The 19,822-nt window shown below is 39.4% G+C and overlaps 2 protein-coding genes across 5 annotated transcripts in view; one reads left to right on the top strand and one right to left on the bottom strand.

Moving 5' to 3' along the window:
- DHRS9 (dehydrogenase/reductase 9) overlaps positions 1-3,236 on the bottom strand; it is a 28,429-nt gene extending 25,193 nt beyond the window's left edge. Inside the window, exon 1 of the mRNA XM_026084541.1 lies at positions 3,142-3,236. The gene's annotated coding sequence lies outside the window, so the exon portion shown is untranslated. The remainder of the gene's footprint in view (positions 1-3,141) is intronic.
- ABCB11 (ATP binding cassette subfamily B member 11) overlaps positions 1-19,822 on the top strand; it is a 47,377-nt gene that overhangs the window by 9,478 nt on the left and 18,077 nt on the right. For 2 of the 4 annotated variants that reach the window (XM_026084536.1, XM_026084535.1), the window contains exons 6-18: positions 1,356-1,443; positions 2,531-2,664; positions 4,465-4,636; positions 6,483-6,607; positions 8,163-8,337; positions 10,895-11,008; positions 13,068-13,178; positions 13,317-13,442; positions 14,673-14,876; positions 15,599-15,769; positions 17,132-17,333; positions 18,085-18,163; positions 19,120-19,255. In XM_026084536.1, the coding sequence (XP_025940321.1) occupies positions 1,356-1,443; positions 2,531-2,664; positions 4,465-4,636; positions 6,483-6,607; positions 8,163-8,337; positions 10,895-11,008; positions 13,068-13,178; positions 13,317-13,442; positions 14,673-14,876; positions 15,599-15,769; positions 17,132-17,333; positions 18,085-18,163; positions 19,120-19,255 (1,837 nt within the window). Of the gene's footprint in view, positions 1-1,355; positions 1,444-2,530; positions 2,665-4,464; positions 4,637-6,482; positions 6,608-8,162; positions 8,338-10,894; positions 11,009-13,067; positions 13,179-13,316; positions 13,443-14,672; positions 14,877-15,598; positions 15,770-17,131; positions 17,360-18,084; positions 18,164-19,119; positions 19,256-19,822 lie in introns of all 4 variants that reach the window. The other 2 variants (XM_026084538.1, XM_026084537.1) reach the window with 2 other exon arrangements.

Genomic DNA, 19,822 nt, shown 5'->3' with positions numbered 1-19,822 from the left:
GACACACCTGCTGCACATATGAAATCACTGATATGTTTTCTTTGGTGACCCACTCAATAGTAATGACTTCTGCTTGTTTTGGGTAGGACTTGGATACCGATAAGTGCCTGCTGACTTCTGAGCAAGTTAACTAAACTGTTTCTAGTCACTGAAGAGAAATGGGTGCTTCTAGGATGCAATTTGTCTTAGCCTATGGGAGGTGTCTAAGACAGGTCAGATGAACTGCCCTATAGGAGTGCCAGTTTCTTTCCATTAACTACAATAAATGGAGTCAAGATGATACATTCAGATATAGGTATCTACCAAAGCCAAATTTGAACCTGTAACCTTTCCTAAGGCTATGTTTTCAATGCATCATTCCAAGAGTTTTCTAATCTCTGAATGATATTAAATTAGATATTTAATTAGAATTAGAGGTTACTTGTCTGTGACATTCTAAGCATATGGGAAGTGACTCAGGTTCCTAAATGTAGGTATCTAGGGCCAAATTATTTCCTCCAGGCTGTCCAAGCTGGCCCCCCAGATGGGGCTGGCAGGCAAAGGATTTGTCAGAGACCTCTGTTCTGTAGCAGCACCTGGAGACCAGGCAGAATACATGAGAGTATTAAAAATGGCACTAGATATCTATGCTTAGGCACCTATGTTTAGACTATGTGATTATAGTGTTCCCTTTTGACTGAAAATCTCTGAGTGTACCAAATTCTGGTCAAACAGAATGATACTTGCTCTCTGCAGCAGCTAAAAATCTAGAAGAATAACCAATAACAAACTGAAATCATTGTCTCAAAGTAATCTAAATGCAATACTAGCAACTCAATGCCTTTCATGGATATTAGGAGTAATTTAATACTCCTACCTGAGCTAAAGGAAATACTCATTTCAGATTAGTGAGCTTTCTAACGGCACAAAGTAATATTTGAATATATTTTAGCAGCCCTTCATTTCTCTCTATAGAACACTGTTTAAATCTGAATATGTTATTCATTGATGTAGTGCTACAAAATAACTAAGCTAATTTAATATATAATGAAAATTTTTTGGACTTATCCCCTTTAGAAACCTCTCACCTGTGCTTTTTCTCAGCATGCGGTCTGGTGGCATTTCTCATCTGGCCCTCGCAGACTACAGGGCTGCACCAGGACAGAAGAGAATTTCCTGGTACCTCCTAGTTCCATACATCTCTGCGATAGGGACAGGAAACAAACTAGCTATTGCTAGGAATAGGCTCAGTATTAAGAAACAGTCCATCTGTCAGCAAAACAAGCTGACTTGCCATGTAAACCTTGAAAAAACACCAGTTTAGAAATTTGTTAGAAGATTAAAACAGTATTCATCACTTGTTTTTCCCCCCGCAGGCTGCTGGACATTGAACAAGAAATGACCAAGTTTGCAGGTTACTATGCAGGAATTGGTTGTGCAGTACTCGTGTTAGGATACCTCCAAGTCAGTATTTTGATTTCCTATGACTCCCTAATTTTGATTTCAAAATTTGCCTCACTAAATGATTAGGTCTATAATAATTGTGTTCTCTTTAACTGCTTAGTCAACTTCAACACTTGAGCAGAGCAGACACTTTAATTTCTAACCCTGTGGGCTGATTATTGCAATCTAAGACCTACTTGTATTTGTGCTTACCTTTTTGCATGTATGCATTTTACCCAATGAGATGAATGCGTGCTGCTCCTTTCACATCACGAGAGATGTTTGCTTGAGTGTGGTTAGAGGGAAAAAGTGGCTGACATAACCAAGTGTCTAAGTATCCTGCCCACTGGCAGAGAAAATGAGTCACCTTTGTGTTGTACCATAAAATGTAATATTTACATTTGGGGCTTTGTTCAGTTTCCTGCACACAAGCATCTAGTGCCATTTAAACTAGTCTTGGGAATCTGAGACATCCCTGAAGAATGAGAAGATTCCTATTTGGTATGTCAAATGATGCTAGAAACCTGTGTTTGGGCGACTGAGTAGAGCCCTGTGTTTCTGTTATAGAGATTTTCTGGAGTATTGCTACTGTAAACATAGTGCTGGAGAAGAATCACACCCTACACATGCCATAGTAATGGTTCAAACCTTATGCCTGAGATGAGGCACAAGCATGGATGATTCCTGCAGAATCTGCTAAAGAGACCACTGCTCTTGAAGCCTTTTATAATCACAAAATTCACTTGTCATTCTCCTTCCTAAAAAATATCTGAGGGTTTTGCTGAGGTAGGATGGCTGCCATCCCTATATTATTTATAGCTGTAGATAAAAAAAAACTTTTGTCCCTACGACATTCATGTAACACCACAAGTAATTTATCTGTGTCTGCTCTCAGCCTGTGACAACTGAGACAAGTGCTTGATCAGAGGCTGAAAAGAAGTTGTTGGATTATTTAAAGATCAGGGGCATAAAACAACTGTCATGTCTATGTAGCTAGAATATATTTCATCTGACTAGTAATTTTATCAATAGCCAAACTGCTTTTCCTGTTTGTTGGGAGCAGAAAGACTTTTACTGCAATTCGTCAACCACATTATTCTCTTCCCAGATCTGCTTTTGGGTTATGGCTGCAGCTCGTCAGATGCAGAAAATCAGGAGAGCTTATTTCAGGAAAGTAATGAGAATGGATATAGGCTGGTTTGATTGTACATCTGTAGGAGAAMTGAACACCCGAATTTCTGAGTAAGTATGCTACAGAGAACATTTTTGCACTTCCTTAGGTGCTGTGAATGCCTGAGCAGTCCAAACACAAACAGAGTGCCAATAACTAGGCATTAGCCAAACACTGTTTAATGTAAAAAACAGGTATTCCTTGGAGCAAGGATCAGGCTCGTGATTCCCCCCATCTTCCAACTGAGTGCCACAACTGTTAAGCCACAATCATTTCCCTTTCATGCCTTTTCTGTTGCAATGGTTTGGTTTTGTTTTGTTTTGCCACCTTGTCCTGTCCTTCCTTTTTCCTCCTGAGCCCAATCCTTCAAGAATGATCTATAATCTCACTGCCAGTGCATATTCTTCTGAGGTTGGAGATGTGAATTTGAACCCCCTCTCACTTCCAGGAAAGGAAAATTGTTAGGGGCACACTTGCTTCCACTTGGCTTTTAAAAGAAAAGAGTGAGCCTTGCTTAAAGTTCTGCAAAAGAGGGTACAAGCACCTACCTTTAGAAAAGGACCCAAGGTAGGTGGAGAAACCTTCTTGTCCTGGGTAAACATTCAGCCCTTAGAAAAACAGATGGAGTTTAAGACTTGCTCCTTTCCTTAGTGGTTCCTGTTTACAGGCTGAAGGCAGCTGCATGATAAATATGCTGACTCTAGATGGCTCCCTGTTCTCTGTGGTGCCTGCATGACAGTAGGCAAAATATTTTTCTGTAGTTGACAGGATTTTTTTTTGTCTTTACTCACTGTTCAGCAGTATCTATGACTTTCACTTGTGTTCTACTTATGAAGAATAAATACAAAGTGTATGTGGCTATGAGGATTTTCTCTGGCAAAAAATAGGAACTGAATTTGTATTTTTCAAATAAATAACATCCAGTTCCTTGATCTTCTTGACTGCAAAAACATTCTCAAGAAGAAATATAAACATGTTCTTCATTCACCACTCATATTTTCAACAGAGGACTATGATTTTACTTAATATATCAATGAGCTAACAAATCTGCACTTTAAATCGCAGTACCATTTGGTCCTATGTAGTCTGGGAATTCCCAATTTTGCTTATCTCAGGGGTGAAGTAGTAACCAAGAGCAGCAAAAATATAATGACTGTTCTGCTTTGAGAATTTTTTTTCTGCGGTTGCACTGGATAAGAGCGGGAAAAAACAACAACTCTGCAGCTGCATTAGGACCAAATGATGTTAACCACTGCCCTGCCATCCCCCATATGACAGAGCTGCGATGATGTTTTGCCAGTGCCTGCAGCAATAATGTAGCCCTCTATTTTCTGCACTCCCTCTCATTTAGAGAAGAAACTACCTGAAAAGGTGTACAGAGGGATTAGAAAGTGTTGGAAGGTGAAACTGCAAAGAGGGTTACAGCCCTCTTCCCTTTCCCTCCTCCCTCAGCAAAGCTGTATGTTATATATTTAGTGCTATATGATGGGAGGAATGCCATATCAGTTGTACTGTTTTCCCATTATCATACAACTGCCTCCAGCTGTGATGTCTCTGCCTCCTCTTTTGAATCAACGGGCACAGTAGTAAGAACCAGATAGTGAAGGAGGCAGCTGGCAGGATGGCTCTTCTCAGGAGAAGCCATATCTTTTCTGAAGTATTCATAAATAAATGTCTCCTGCCATTGCAAAGGCATCAGATCTCCTCACTGTAGCCCAGGGCCTTTAGAAGAGGTGAGGAAGATAAGAATAGGGGAGAGGAAGGTTCCAGGGCCCTCTCCAGGAGAAAGCACCTAACCCAAATATGGCCAAAACCTGTAACACGAATGAAAGATATGATCACCAATCATCTTTTGTTTTTTGTTTTTCCAGTGACATTAACAAAATTAATGATGCTATTGCTGATCAAGTAGCAATTTTTATCCAGCGCTTTACCACCTTTGTGTGTGGATTCCTACTGGGATTTGTCAGTGGCTGGAAACTGACTTTGGTTATCATTGCAGTCAGTCCTCTAATTGGGATTGGAGCGGCTGTCTATGGCTTGGTAAGTGATTTGTATGAGGTCCATGCCTGGGTGCAATGAGCAGGGAAGACCATGCCATAGAGCTAGAGGGGTTTGTGGAAGAGAAGGCTATAGCACCTCTTGGAAGTCCAAGAGGCAGATTCTGGTCACAACAGCACTGAAATAAACAGAGCGTCTCTGCTGTGCCCTGTCCTGGAGAGAGCAGTCTCGTTCTGAGAACCTGATGATGCTCCTGGGCATGGCAGGGCATGTGGGAGAGGAGGATGTTGTTCCCACTTTGTTTATTCTGATTCCAGGAATGATATACCCTGCTTCTAAGATGGGAGTGTAAGCATACCTTCCATTAGGTCCCATGGATGGATATTATTGTTGCTGAGGTCAGAACCTGGCCTACAGCATCCCTCTATTACTACACACCTGTTTTAAATGGTTACTGTACATTGGGCTTTGGTTCTCTACAGAGGTTAGGGGGGGTGGAGATGATCCAGTCTAGGAGCTTTAAAACATTGAAAACAAGTATTCAGACTCACCTCAAGCTGTCCCTGCTCCAAGCAGCTCCTACATCCTCTCCCAGCTGTTCCTGTTTCTGTTTCTCCTCCCACTCCCTCCACCTCCCTTTCACTGTGAAGAGGAACCACATGGAGGAGGAGAATTTCAGGCTCCTTAGCATTTTCACCTCTGCTGCCTTACTCAGCAGGGCTGGGCAATTTCTGATCCTCCTTTGCAATCTCCTGTGCTCTTCGTTCAGGTTCAGCCCTCTTGCTATTTCCCTTCTTCTGTGCTGAGAACAGTTTTTTATCCTTTGCTATCAAACCTGTAGTGTAACTCTGGCACTTTATCTGCTTCCTCCTTCTCTTTCATAGCTTGTGCTGTGACTGCAAGTAGATGATATGAATAATGACTCAGTGTGAAGTGGGAGAGCAGCATTCTGCCAGGGAATGAAATAAAACCTTATCTGAGTCTTTCCTTCATTTGCACTTTCTCTCTGAGCTCATTCTCCTTTATGTTTATAATTTTTTCCCTTTCCATTCTTCTTTCTCTGTCCCCAACTCTTTCCTTTCACATACATACTGTTCGGCATTTCCTCCTCCTGAACCTGTCCAGCCCAAGTCTTTGTTTTCTCCCATAAAGAAGATAAACCCAAGGTCAATCTGGCCTGGTTTCCTGTCTCTAAAAGTGGCTGTTAGATGCATAGGGTAGAGTACTTGAAGAGGGAAAGCAAATAATGACACTTTCCAACTTCCAGTGACATGTCATTCCTGAGGTCAGGTGGTATCTCTGTGTGTGACAGTCCATCATGACATTTTCTTCCATGAATCTGAGCACTCTTTGACCCTAAGTAAGCTTCTGGTATCTACAGTATACTGTGGGATGCTGGGGAGGGAGCTGTTTGCTGTTAGCCCAAGTAACATGGCATAGTGGTGGGCAACATGTTTCCATCCCCTCTTCCTCAGTTGCGTTCCCTCCTCTGCCAGAAGCTGGGCCCTGCTGCAGTGGCTAAGGGCTTAACCTTCCTGCTTAACCTCCCCTTCCCCCTGAWACACACATACCCTCCATCTGCAGATTGCTTAAGCCCAACTGGCAGCAGAAAGGGAGGGGAAGCAGTTGTCATCAGCTGCTCTTTCTAGCTATTTGGAGCAGAGTGGTTGGCCAAGAGGGTAAATCTGTTATGGAAAATACATGCTACAGAGATATATATGCCCTAGCACTAGAAGACAGAAGTTTCTGAGTAGGCAGCATGCATAATAAAAGCTTGCTCAGAGCAGGGGAGGTGAACTCATGCAGAGTAGGTGCTGCTGGGTGACAGTCAGTAGTGCTCACCACCATCCTTGTCTACACCTAACCAACGCTTCTTATGGTTTTGTAGGCTGTGGCAAAACTGACAGGCCGAGAATTAAAGGCTTATGCAAAAGCTGGGGCTGTGGCTGATGAAGTACTCTCATCCATCAGAACAGTAGCTGCTTTTGGTGGGGAAAAGAAAGAAGTTGAAAGGTTTGTTCAAATTGTAAAGAGTGTCTGGTTTCTTTTCTTATGTAACAACATAATGCTATCATACGCTTCAGTATCCTGACAATTAGTCTCTCAGTTCTGAAACAGTGACCATCCTTCAGCTTTGAGTATTTTGAGTATGCATGTATATCACAGAAATTTAGTTTTCAAATAACACTATGTATGCAAAAACTGTTATGGAACTCAGTCAATCTGTATCTGTGTATTAAAACATCAGAAATACTATCTTCAAGTCATTCCCACTTACAGGAACATATTGTCAAACTTCCCTTTAAGCACTTTCTGATAAATCACTTTTGCAGCTCATCTGAAAAGTCTGGGTGGTTTCAAGCTAAGTAAGAACTAGTTCCAGAGCCCCCATGACGATGTCCATTTATTGTGCCCACTCTGAAAGTTTTATCTTAAGTAGGAATGTTTGCATGATTTAAAAAAGAGGGGAAAAGGAAATAGTCTGATTGGACTGGGAAAGAAAAGTTTCCTTTTTGTCTGTTTTTGTACATAAATTGTAATATACATGTGTGTTACTTTTATTGCTTTAATTAAAATATTGCAACATGGATCCTGAAAAATGGAGGAAGTCATTCATTAGACAATGTCAGAAATAATAGTAACAGTTCTAGTTACAGTAGTAGTACTTAACAATCATAAATGAGCATTAAAAGTACTTCAAAATAAGTAAATAAATAAAGGTATTGATAAAAATATGTCCTATTAAATAGAAATACTGAGAGGTATGAAAACAATCAAAACTACTGTCTTTCTCACAGTTACCTGAATGTTCATGAACAGTTTGTCATTGTTCACCCACGTCTTATTACAGACATCTGATGTTTAACCTGACCTTTTTGGCAGGGTCCTAAAAATAAGAGCCTTTGATCTACAGGCAGATAGTTTCAATTCTCTCTGATAGTTTCTGAATTCTCTGTGATAAATACTTCTGATTATCTGGCTCTAAGTTTTCAGAAGTGCTTATTCAATAGAAAAAAAAAACAAAAAACCACTAGGTGAGTTTTAGACACCTGAATCTAAACTATTTACTTCCTATGTTGCCAAGATTGCAGATTGCTACTTAATTTTGTATTTCTCCTGATTAAACTTAATTTATAGGTTGTTTTCTTCAGTGCTTTCCTCTTCACCGCAAGATATGATGATTTGATGGTGTTATGTTGCAAACCTCTTGCATTCATTTGAAACATAGTATGGCTGTAGGACTTTCTCTGAAGCTTTAGCCAAATTGCCAAATCTTGTGTCACACCACTAAAACTCCCAATCCCTTGGTCAGGTATATGTAGCAAGTGTGGTATTCCTTGTGCTTATTACAGCAGGACATACAATGATTTTGTGATCTGGGAGGACTGTTGGTTTCAGCAGAAGCAACAGTGATCTCTCACTTCAGAGTAACAGGTATCAACCTTATGTGGACCCTCAATTCCCTGCAGCACAGTCAACCATTGAAGGCATCTCATTTTCGTCTCTTTTTATATGAATTTTCTATCAAATTGATTTCATCTACTTTTATTTTTCACTCCTTCTACAGATATGATAAGAACCTGGTGTTTGCTCAGCACTGGGGAATTCGAAAAGGAATAATAATGGGATTATTCACTGGTTACATGTGGCTTGTAATTTTCCTGTGTTATGCATTAGCTTTTTGGTATGGCTCTAAACTTGTCCTTGAAGAAGAAGAATATTCGCCTGGCACTCTTCTACAGGTAACCATTTTAGTTCGATCTAACTTTTGTGGACTGTCCCTGAAAACATTAATTCTACAACACATATTTGTAATGTTCTGATATCTGCTACCTAGTGGTAACAAGCCCTGTATGTTTTTTTTCTCAAAGCTCATTGCTCAGTATATGCATAAAAGTATATGACTCAACTGGATAAGAAAAAAAAAATGCCATGTTCATTTTAAAGATTTCAAATGTCACCTACTGTGATCAGAATGACACTTGCATTTGTGTGTCTGCTACACATCAGAGACCTGAAAATAGCTTTCTCGAATCCTGGGTCTGCCTGTAGTTTCTGGAATATTGGCTCTTCTGGAGAGATTTATTTGTGATGAAAAATCCCACTGTGGTAAAGAGGAACCTGCCCAGAGAAAGTTTTATCAAAGCTAACCTCTCTCATATGAATAGTTTCAGTTTTGCTGAATCACCATTTTCTGTTGCAAATTTCCTACCCAGCTCTCCAGGGGACAAAAAACATGTAAATGTTTTTGACCCAAGCTGGCCAAAACACACATGGCTGTGGCTCCTGAAGTTTATAGAGAAAAAAAGCATACTAACYTGCACAGCACTCTTATGCATCCACTGCTAGCACAGTAGATGCTTTAGAGACTGATAATCTAAATGCAATAGAACCAAGATCTACAGATGTTTCAGTTATTCTTCGCTCTAAGCCAAAATTGTCTGAATGGCAGGCTCTGGTTCAGACCCAGAATAAATTTCTCCTGAACCTTGGTAAGCCCTGGTGTTTTGGTGAAACATCTATTTCTGATCATTCTGTCTCTTGAGCACCATGCCAGCTCCTAACCCTCACAGCAGCATGTAGTGCAGAACTTCCTGCTAAATGGAGCTTGCTAAATTACTCTGAGGACACTGTAAAATTGAGTCATTCTGCTCTAGGAGGGTGGCCTTCACAGGAAATCATTTGCAACTGCTCTTGGCACCAGTAGTTGACACAAGGCAGTGCTGTGAAAAATAAGCTGAGCAATTTCCTTACCTTGCACCTGATAACTGTAGTTCAGAGGTTCCAAATGACAAATAGCAAACTGTGGGGAGCTACCCTATAGCTGAAAAATTGTAGCTGTCAACAGAGAGGGTTTCTTATGCTCCCCTTGCTCTCTCAAAACTGTCAGTCATCTTTCTTATACTTCATATTTTCCATCATACACTCCTAGTGAGTTTGGGGGGTGGTGGTTTATAGATACAAAACATTTAAATATTCTCTTTGCAGTCTCTGAAAAACTGTTGTGCGTGAGCCATACTGAGTTGAGATAAATTACAAGTTGCCTTCCCTTTTTCTTCCAATCAAAGCTACAGGACCTGTTCCCCTCCTGTTCATGATAGAATCTGACATGTATGTAACCTACGTGCTTTGGGACTTGTCCATACAAGGAAATTAGTCTGTAGTAAAGCTGAGTATGAATTTATGGCATGATCTATACATCACAGTATAGATGTTTACAGTACACATTATGCAGAGTAGTGTCTTTCTCTTCAGTCCTGGGGGTTAGTCTCAGTAAATATCAGAGTGGTGCAAGGGAGAGCTGAGTCCTGTGTACTTTTCTTTCTTCCTGGACAGTAATGTTTTCTTCTACACCTTGCCATCTGTCCTGACTTCAGTCTGTGTTGTATTCAAAAGACTAGTAGAGTCTTTAATTGCTTCTTAGCAGACTTCTCAGGCATTGTCAAACTACAGCGGAAGATTACATACCAGTCCTCCTAATACTCAGGATTTATATTTTCTGCTGCCTGCAGAAAGTCAACTTTAAGGCCTTGGGCCATTTGTCAGGAGATGGCAAATGTTCACAAATGTYGCCATAAAGAACTCAGAATAGTCTCAGGTCAAATACTGGCATATCCAGTGTTGATAGCAATCATTACAGTTCACTTTTGTGTGAGAAGGAGGCCAAAATATTCTCTGTAGCTGGTACCTGCTCCAGAAGCAAATTTTGCAAGTGTGATTTACTGGTAGGCATTGGTCCATGTAAGAATAGCAATGATTGCACAGCCAAAGGTTGTCTATTTTTTCTTGATGTTAATTTGTCTTAATCACATCCTATAGCAGACACATATAGTTTATATAGACACATATATTTTAAACTTCTCTAGGCTTTTGAACTGTTGCAGACTCTCATCTGCTTACCGGTCACAGACATCTCCAAAGGATTTACTTGCCACCTTGTTCAGTTGCAGCCCTTTTTTCAAGGGTGTAGGCACACCACCACACTGAGATGGCTTAAAAAATATATCAGTGGCACCTCAGTAAATGTCTGGGTGCACATACTCTAAGTCTGGGGAAAATATGAGATAATTTGATTTATTTCAGCCTGGAAACAAAGTTGTGAAAGGCAATGGAAGTCTGTTCTCAGATACATTCGTTTGCTTTGCTGTGAACTGATTTTGCTTGTACAGTGAATCACTGCGGTTCAATTGATGCACAGGAATTTGTTAAGCCACTGTAGTTTGATTTGTATTTCTGAGCTCTAAACTGTAATAAAAATGTGCTGTTAGGTTTTGTTAATTTCTTTTTCTATTTTGTCAGGTTTTCTTTGGCGTTTTAGTAGGAGCTTTAAATCTTGGCCAAGTATCTCCCTGCCTGGAAGCTTTTGCCACTGGCCGTGGGGCTGCAACAAACATTTTTGAGACAATAGATAAAGTAAGTAATGAATTTTTAAGCTCTGTCACTTGGTAGTAGAAAAATAATTAAATAGCCCTCAAGCAGGAGTAGTTTTATCCACAATGTAAATGAGGAAAAATGAGAGCAATTAAAGAAGAATTGACTGTGCAATAGAAAGGTCTAGGTGCATGCACACGTGTTCAGAGAGGATGTTGAACAGATTCCCCAAGTGGCCTGTTTCTGAGTAATGACGTTTTTTCCACCAACTACTTCTGTTTCTTGCTCCCATTTCTCCTTACATACAATTACTGCTCGGTGCTGGCCCACAGAAGGCCTGCATGCAGGCATTAATAGTCAGCTTGCAGTCAAAGTTTCAGCATGAATCTAGCTCCAGGCCTCCAGACGGTGCCAAAGGATGTGGCTCTATTGGCATTAGTTGGCAAGGCTGGCCTCTGTCACCTGTCCCAAAGCTGCCCTTAGTGTGAAATGAGACCAAATGAACACAAGCAGTGTTCCCACAGCATCCATAAATGTTATTTACAACATTTTCAGGAGAGATAAATAGATGAAATGAGATTGTATGAGAAAGGTCTGAGAGTTGCTGGCATTTTTTAGGAGGATTCCTTTCTGTATTTGTGTATATTTAGTGATTGGGAAATACTGTAGATTTCTTAGCAGTACTTAGTATCACTGATCATTGATAGGCTTTACTGTGCTAGGTGCTGTGTAAACAGGTTGAAATGCTGCTTGTCCTCTAAAGAGCACTTAAAGTACATAAGGAAGGCTAGAGAAGCTGTCATAATGCTAATAGACTTTTTAGTTATCCTTCAGTGTTCTGTAATAATAACACATGTGCCTTKTAAGTGGTGCTTCATAAGTTAAAGGTTTTGCTCTAAGATAAGCTGAAGAAGAGATGAATAAGAGAAGTGTTTTTTACAGAAAAATTTAAAAAGCAAAAAGAGTTTTCAACAGTAAGAATTAGCCACAAAAATCAAGATAAAGCTGAGTCAGATAACCTTAGGGTTAAAAAAACAAACTACAGTAAGATTTCATCTGTCTAGAGAAAGGGTGACAAAAGTAGATCCATCCACTTGCCACATTTGTAGATTTGTGACTAGACAGTAAAAGCACAACTCAGCCCTGATACTGATTTTCTCTGGCACTAAACTTATGGCCTTGCTGAGATTCCCATTTGGAGGATCAGTGAAACCCTTGTTTCTTCATAGCTTAATATCTGAACTTAATTAAGATATAATCCTAAAGACTAACCAGTCTTTTAGCTGTTCTTAACATCTTAGAACATATACATTTCCATTATGAGTATTCCCTTCTATATATTCCCTTCCCTCTGTTTGTTAGGCTACATAAAAAATCATACATGTTTCAATTATCAAATATTGGTGTTGCTATAGTTTTAATTCATTCTCTGCATTTCACAGTTAATATCTTCAGTTAAAACTCGTCATAGATCTGTCCTTAGAAAATCTGATTTCTTTGGGATTCCTCAGATTTCTTTTTTTTTCTCCACTCATGTCTAACACTCAACAATACCCAGGGCCTGGCCAACAGTCAGTGAGAGTCGATACACTTGATGGAGAAACTTCAAATCAGGATTCCAACACTTAGGAGTGGCCATGTAAGGATGATGCTTTAAATACAAAGAAGTGATTAAGTGTGCAGATTTTCAACAACAAATTGGTTGTTCGGGGGTGTGAGAGAATGTTTACATGAGCAAAGTAGTACATCTTAGTCCTGAGAAGCTKGGTAAAATAACTTAGTCAAAATGCTTCTTGCATGCACCTGTTCTGTTCCAGCAAAAACTAGCAAAATGACTGGCAAACGTAGTAAGCCTAAGATGAGAAGAGGGTGTATTCATCTTGCCTGAGCTACCCACTAGTGCCAACCGCCCTGTCACTTTGGCCTTAGTTTTACGTTTCTTGCCTAGTAGTCCTGAGGCAGATTCTGCTATTGCTTCCGTGCAGCCAAGAGCTGTTCAAATAGAAGTGTTGTGGCTTTGTATGGTATTGGGAATATTTATCTACTGCAGAAGTGTTGGCTGTTTAACAGCAATTAAATAACACACTAAATTCTACCCTAGAAACCCACTATTGACTGCATGTCAGAAGATGGCTACAAGCTGGATAAAGTACAGGGTGAAATTGAATTTCATGATGTCACATTTTATTACCCCTCCAGACGAGAAGTAAAGGTAATTAATTATTCTTCATCCCTCTTGTGAATATAATTACTGTAAGCAGTTAAAATATGGTGGTTTTCCCAGCAGTTACAGAGAATTAGAATGGATAGATTCTTTTTGTTTTTTTGTTTTTTGTTTTTTTTAATCCAGATTTTGGAAAACCTTAATATGGTTATTAAAGCAGGGGAGACAACGGCTTTTGTTGGAGCTAGTGGAGCTGGAAAAAGTACAACAATACAGCTCATCCAGCGTTTCTATGACCCCAGTGATGGCATGGTGAGTTTCCCATTCCAGCAAGGGTTTCTCTAGTCTTAGGAGCTTAAAAGAGCAACATGCTTGCTTCTTCAAGGTGGAAAGGAAGACTCTTAATTTTTTTCCTTTCAGATCCAAAAAGGAAATGAGCAAAATATCCTTTTTTGTCCATTTCAGGGAAATGCTGAATAGTATTATCAAGAATAATTATGTGAAAGAGAAAAAACATTAGGAGGAAATAAAAATTCAGTGCTAAACTTGAGTAAAAACTATACCTAGCCATACAATAATTCAGGAGTGACAACCCATTTTCAATTCCGGGAAATACTGTGTTGAACATTAAATCATTATCCCATAATACTACTTTAGTATATGCCAAATCATTTGTCTATGAATATGAGTTGCATCTATTAACATTTTCTTCCCATTTATGTTTTCCTAGCTGGCACAAATCACATACATGGTAACCTATATTTGAAAGTAAAAGAGACAAAGAACCAATTTAGTGTAAAAATATATTTAGTGAAACTCATTTATACAGAATTCAGTTATAGTGAGTTTCTCTGTGACTTCTTTTTGTCCTCATGCCAAAAGACTGAAGTTTCAATATTCCTAAAGAACCTTCCACCAGATCTGAAAGTGCTTCATAGTCTTAAATATTAGAAAATATGTGGAAAAAATAATAGCACAGCTCACAACAACCTTTCTTTCTCCATTTTCAAGAAGAATATTTTTGTTAACTTTTGTTTGCCTGTTCATTTTATAATTAAGACTTTCCCTTCCTTAACTACTTCACCACCACTGAAACAATTGAATAAATTTGGCCAGAAGTTTTGTTTTTCACAGCTGAAAGATAAGGACTAGTAAATGAGGCACGCAGAGGTAGTTTGGGGCTTTGTGACTAGATCTGGCTAGAAAACAAAAATCTCTTCCTCTGGGGAAAAAAAAAAATGTCCCTGTCTTGAAAAGTATCTGCAAACAGATGGTAGAGGACAGATAATTCTTCTACCTGAGTCTCCATGGAGCTTTTAATTCAGTTTTACTAGTGGAAAACACATATGTCTTTATATGTCCAAATTTTTAAGTCCTTTACAGGAAACTAGTTTGATGACTATTTTCTGCCTGGCTTTATTTGTGAGGCCAAACAAAAAGAGATATTTATTTCCATTGTGTTTTTCTTCGTCTCTGAGCTGGGGAAGAGAATGTCCCTCACTGTTTTGTTTTGTTTTGTCCTTGCTTTAATTGACTCTGTAGATTACCCTGGATGGCCATGACATTCGTTCCCTTAATATCCAGTGGCTACGCTCGCAGATTGGTATTGTTGAGCAAGAGCCAGTTCTGTTTGCTACCACAATTGCAGAGAACATTCGCTATGGTCGGGATGAGGCTACCATGGAAGAAATAATCAAAGCAGCCAAAGAGGCCAATGCTTACAACTTTATCATGGACTTGCCACAGGTATGCTGTGCCTCTTAAAATATTTGGTGGAATTTGATGGAAAAATAGAGAATCACTTTGTCCCTCCCCCTTTGCAGCCATTTGAGCTCAGATGGAAGAGCAGAAGATTAAAATTGACAGTAGGTAGCAACCTTTCCTTCGACAAGAGTTATTTAGGTCTTACTACATATATTTCACCTCCTTGAAACTTGGCAAAAAGTGAACCAAGGAGAATTAGTTCCTCAGGAGTTATACATACAAAGTTCAATATCATGGTAATAATCTACATGATTTTAAAAGGAAGATGTATTTTTCATGCTACTGAGATCTGTTTCTACTCAGGCCAAAAGCAATTTAGAGCCCAGGACTCTCACTAGTCTGCATGTGTTTTTGAACAGTCTATACTGAATCTCACAATCTCATCTCCTTGTATGAGCTCTGTAAGTTACCTAGAGGTTCCCTATTCTTTGATTCCCTCCCTTAAGATGTCAGGGCTTTGATCAGTCCTATAGCATTCCATTTCAGGCAAAAAAATGTAGTGCTGATTATGAAGGAGGTTATTTCATCAGCTGTCCTTGACATCTGGAGCACTAACAATGTTTTTGTCTTTCAAAGTTGATAATTTTTTTTTTTTAAGTCCACTGCCAGTACAAACCTGAGAGACATTTTACCAGTGACTTCACCAGAAGCTTCATAGACCTCTTTGTTATGTGTTTCATTTTCATTTTTTTCCCCTCACCCAGCAATTTGACACTCATGTTGGAGAGGGTGGAAGCCAGATGAGTGGAGGTCAAAAGCAGAGGATAGCTATTGCTCGAGCTCTTGTGCGAAACCCTAAAATCCTGCTACTGGATATGGCTACCTCAGCACTTGATAATGAAAGTGAAGCTACTGTTCAAGAAGCACTTCATAAGGTTTGCTATAGTATAGCATAAATCAGATTTAAAAGGGTAGAAATAAGTTTTTAAGGCACTGTGTGGAGGATGCTGCTGAATTGTAACAAAGCATTGAGAAGYTTTTCTTAATAACTGTTTTATATGCACAAATAGAGCCTTGATATTGCCTGAAAATATTTCTTTCTTATTGGAACATTAACAAGAATCTATAATTCACTTTCTTCAGAGATAGCGCTCATCTCTGGATACTCACTGCCCTCCATCTTATTCTGTGTGAATTGTGATCTGGTCCATGTGTTCTGAGTCCCACAGCAACCCCCCTGGGAGGGGTTTTGGCATAAGTAGGTAATAAGATGCTCAGGACTGTCAAGATTTTGACAATTCTCTCCTTGCCCAGAAGGAAACTTTTCCATATTATTAGTAGGATTTGTCTGATTAAAAGTAAATACCGGCAAGGTAGATGCCTCCCCCCAGGACAGCTATGCTAGGCCCCCTTTTTAACCAGCAGAGATTTGATCAATGCAATTGATACAGTCCCAAGTGGGATTCATCTAATCCTACAGTAAATATATAAAATAAGTCAGACCAAAAGTGCCTATTTTAGATAAATGGATTTAATATAAAGGGAGCTTAGCCTGAATGATGTCTTGTGTAAATTTGATAAAATGAATGCCATCCCTGGCAATGAATGTCATTGGTAACTCTACACATAGACAATAGCTAAGTCAAAAGTTTGAAGAATCTACAGTCTGTACAGAGGTTTCACCTGTAATCTTGTTTTTCTTTCTGAATTAATTCCAAGAATCCARGAATGACCTTGCCAAGGCAGTGAATTCAGAACACGAGTTTCATTCAGAAATAACCCTTTTTCTCTTGTCCCAGAGAATTAATACTTAAATGGCCATTTATGTGTAACTTTGCAGATGTCTGGATTTCTCTTAAAAGAGAGGAGAAAAACAGTCGCTGCAAATAAGCTCCAGTTCTTGACGTGTGATTCTGTGGTTTTGTGTCTATGAACACAGTTTCAGGCAGTTGCGTGTTTTCTCCGTTTGTTCACCAAGGTGGCAAGAACAAGTAGTCTGGAGATATTAGCACAGTGCTGAGCCCAAGTTGTGGGCCACAACAATGCAGTTTCACAGCTTCCATACTGGAACCAGCTTGCTTCCAGACAGTTTAGAGCACTAGCAAAAGAGCTCAAAGATGTCTGCCTCTTTCTGTGTGGAGAATACATGGAAATATGGGCTATGGATGGCGATAATTCAAAGTCAACTGAAACCACTTGAAAGACTCCTGTTGATATGAGCAAACTTTAGGTTACGTTGCACTGTTTCAAGTGCTTCCGTTTGCTGTCCTGGCAACGTGGCTGTTGTTCTCTGGCAGGCTCGCCTTGGCCGCACAACGATCTCAATAGCTCACCGCCTGTCCACCATCAAAGATGCCGATATCATCGTTGGGTTTGAGCATGGACGGGCTGCGGAGAGAGGAACTCATGAGGAACTCCTGAAGAGGAAAGGGGTTTATTTCATGCTGGTGACCTTACAAAGCAAAGGAGACAGGGCGCTTGCTGGAGTACCAGTGCAAAGTAAGTGTCTTGTTTTCTTTTATAAAGTTATGTAAAATTCCACAGAATGGAGATACATTTTTTATTGGGGGCTAGTTGTTTTCCTTTCCACACCCCCTCCCCCCCACATCTTTTTTTCCCCCCTTGAAGGCTAAATTTTAGCATCCTTAAAAGTAATACACTGATAGCCCTGGCCAAAGTGTTTTTAGTACATATGCACTGAATGACCTTCCTCATATAGATCTGCCCCGGAACATTAATCCTGACCTGCAATACCTTGGCATTCTGTATCTCTGTTAGTGCCAACAATCCAGCTGTGCTGCATTTGAACTGCAGGCAAATTACAGAGTATGCTGAAACCACCTTATTTGTTTTGCTGGAGGCAGATTTGAATCCAGGCTTCTGGAAATAGAAGCTTAATAGGATGACTTGTATTTTTATGAAGCATCATGCCTTGGATACAATTATCTTAAAAAATGAGGTCAATTGCTAAAATAAGGAAACAGCCTTCAGCAGTCACACCCCAGATAAGATGGTACGTGGGTTAATATTCAATTTACCTAACTTCATCTTGTCAAATGCAAACTAATATAAAACCTGTGGTATATGTCTATGTCGGTGGAGTAAACAGTTTGTATTATGTCCCTTGCTTTCTGCAAAGTATTCCAACTATGACATGGAGACACTTCATTTTTTTTGCAGATCAACAAGGGACTTAGGTTGTATTAAATTTTAGCACAAACTGAAGACCTTTATATACTATATTTTACAGCTGCAGAAAATAGCTTGCTTGAGCCAAATCTTGAGAAAGTGCAGTCATTTAGCAGAGGAAGCTATCAGGCCAGCTTGCGGTGAGTGTTAAAAATGAAGATGACTGTAAATCTCAATATATTTCCAGATCTCTATACTTTTTCCAAATATACCAATAGTACTAATTATGTACTGCTCTGTATGGTGTGGCAAAGAGAGTCAAACGGCTGCAAGCATTTACTAAGACACAGTCCACTTGGAAAGGAAGAGCTTGGGTGATATGCTGCTGATTGAAGACCCATGCGTAAATAGAAATACTCTTAATCCTGCTCCCCTTCTAGGCACAATACCTCCTCTACAATTCTGGTCTGCTGTGTTTATGTTCCATTTTTAATATTSCTACCATATAGTCATGCATTTGTATCACCTCATGCACTCTTACTCCAGACATTTGAAAAATTACTTGCTATTGAATTACTTGAGAAATCAAAGCTAACGTACAAAGACGTTTTTATTATGGCTTTGACTTCATGAAAGGTAAAACATTTTACAAGCCAGTCTGTCTTGTACTAGACATTTATTATTTCTTTCAGGCAAGCCCATGTCAGGCATACGTGAGCGAATATGTGGCTCCCAGTTTATAGGGCTCTGTTTTTGGGGGGATAGGTGGTCTGCTTCAGCATCCTGTTTTACTAGACTAAACTACTTTGTAGTGATAATGGTGAATTGACTTGGTATCTTAAGAGCATGTGCAAATAATCCTGTGTGTAGGATATCCCACGAATTTGCTCAACAAATAAACATTACAGGGTACATATAAGACAACATCTGAGTGGTGGGGGTGGAGTGTGATTATGAAAATATGAAAATATGCCGCAATTTTTATTGTGGGATATTTTCTTCTTGAAGTTGAGAGAAGATGGCAAAAAAAAAAAAAGTCAGTGGGATTCCTATGGTTCAGTGAATGCTGATTTCATGTGATATTAAAACTGCACCTGCCTTGAAAGCAAGTATTGTGTTTCTGAGCTGTGAAGACTGTTTCTGTCTTTTCTCATAGAGCTTCACTTCGGCAGCGCTCCAAATCTCAGCTCTCTAATGTGGTCCCTGACCCTCCATTATCCATTGCAGGAGACCATTCAGAGTCTGTGTATCTTATGTCTTCTTATGGAGAAGATGACGAACCAGCAAAAAAGGTCAGGTTTATAATAAACAATAGTTTATTAATAAATTGTAAACAAATGGGACATCTTTTATATTACTTGATACTGATAATCTGTAGATAAGTGCTTCTGTTACAGGAGTTGTTGACATGTCTTCTTGGATGGTTTTTTTTTCTGTACCAACCCACAGCTTTGGGTCTTATCCTCTGTGTAAGCTCTAGGCTGCATTTTGATGGCTGTTATGCTTACTTGTCCATATAAAATTTCTAGCAGACCATGAGCTGTTGATAGATCGATATATGTTGTAGATGAAGATGTTCAGTCTGTGAAATGTAACAGCCACTGAGTGATAGAAATGATACCACTTCTTGTTCAGTAAAGAGTAAATTCACTTCACTCTCTCAAAATCATCTGGAGAGGTATGAGTAAAGAGAGAACATCGCTGCAACCTGAGCCAGAGTCCTTTCATTGATTTCAACAGACTTTGTATCAGTGTCCTTGTGCAATCAAGCAATATAGAAAATAAAGACAGCATGCCTTAAAATGATGCAGAATAGAACCAATTCTTTAGGAATATGCACAGTGGATTGATTTCTAAAG

This window comes from Apteryx rowi, unplaced genomic scaffold (assembly GCF_003343035.1).
Source record: "Apteryx rowi isolate R43461 unplaced genomic scaffold, aptRow1 scaffold_645, whole genome shotgun sequence".
In the NCBI taxonomy this organism is placed as follows: domain Eukaryota; kingdom Metazoa; phylum Chordata; class Aves; order Apterygiformes; family Apterygidae; genus Apteryx; species Apteryx rowi.
The sequence above is the reverse complement of the archived record's forward strand: the minus strand, read 5'-3'. Positions and strand labels throughout refer to the sequence as shown.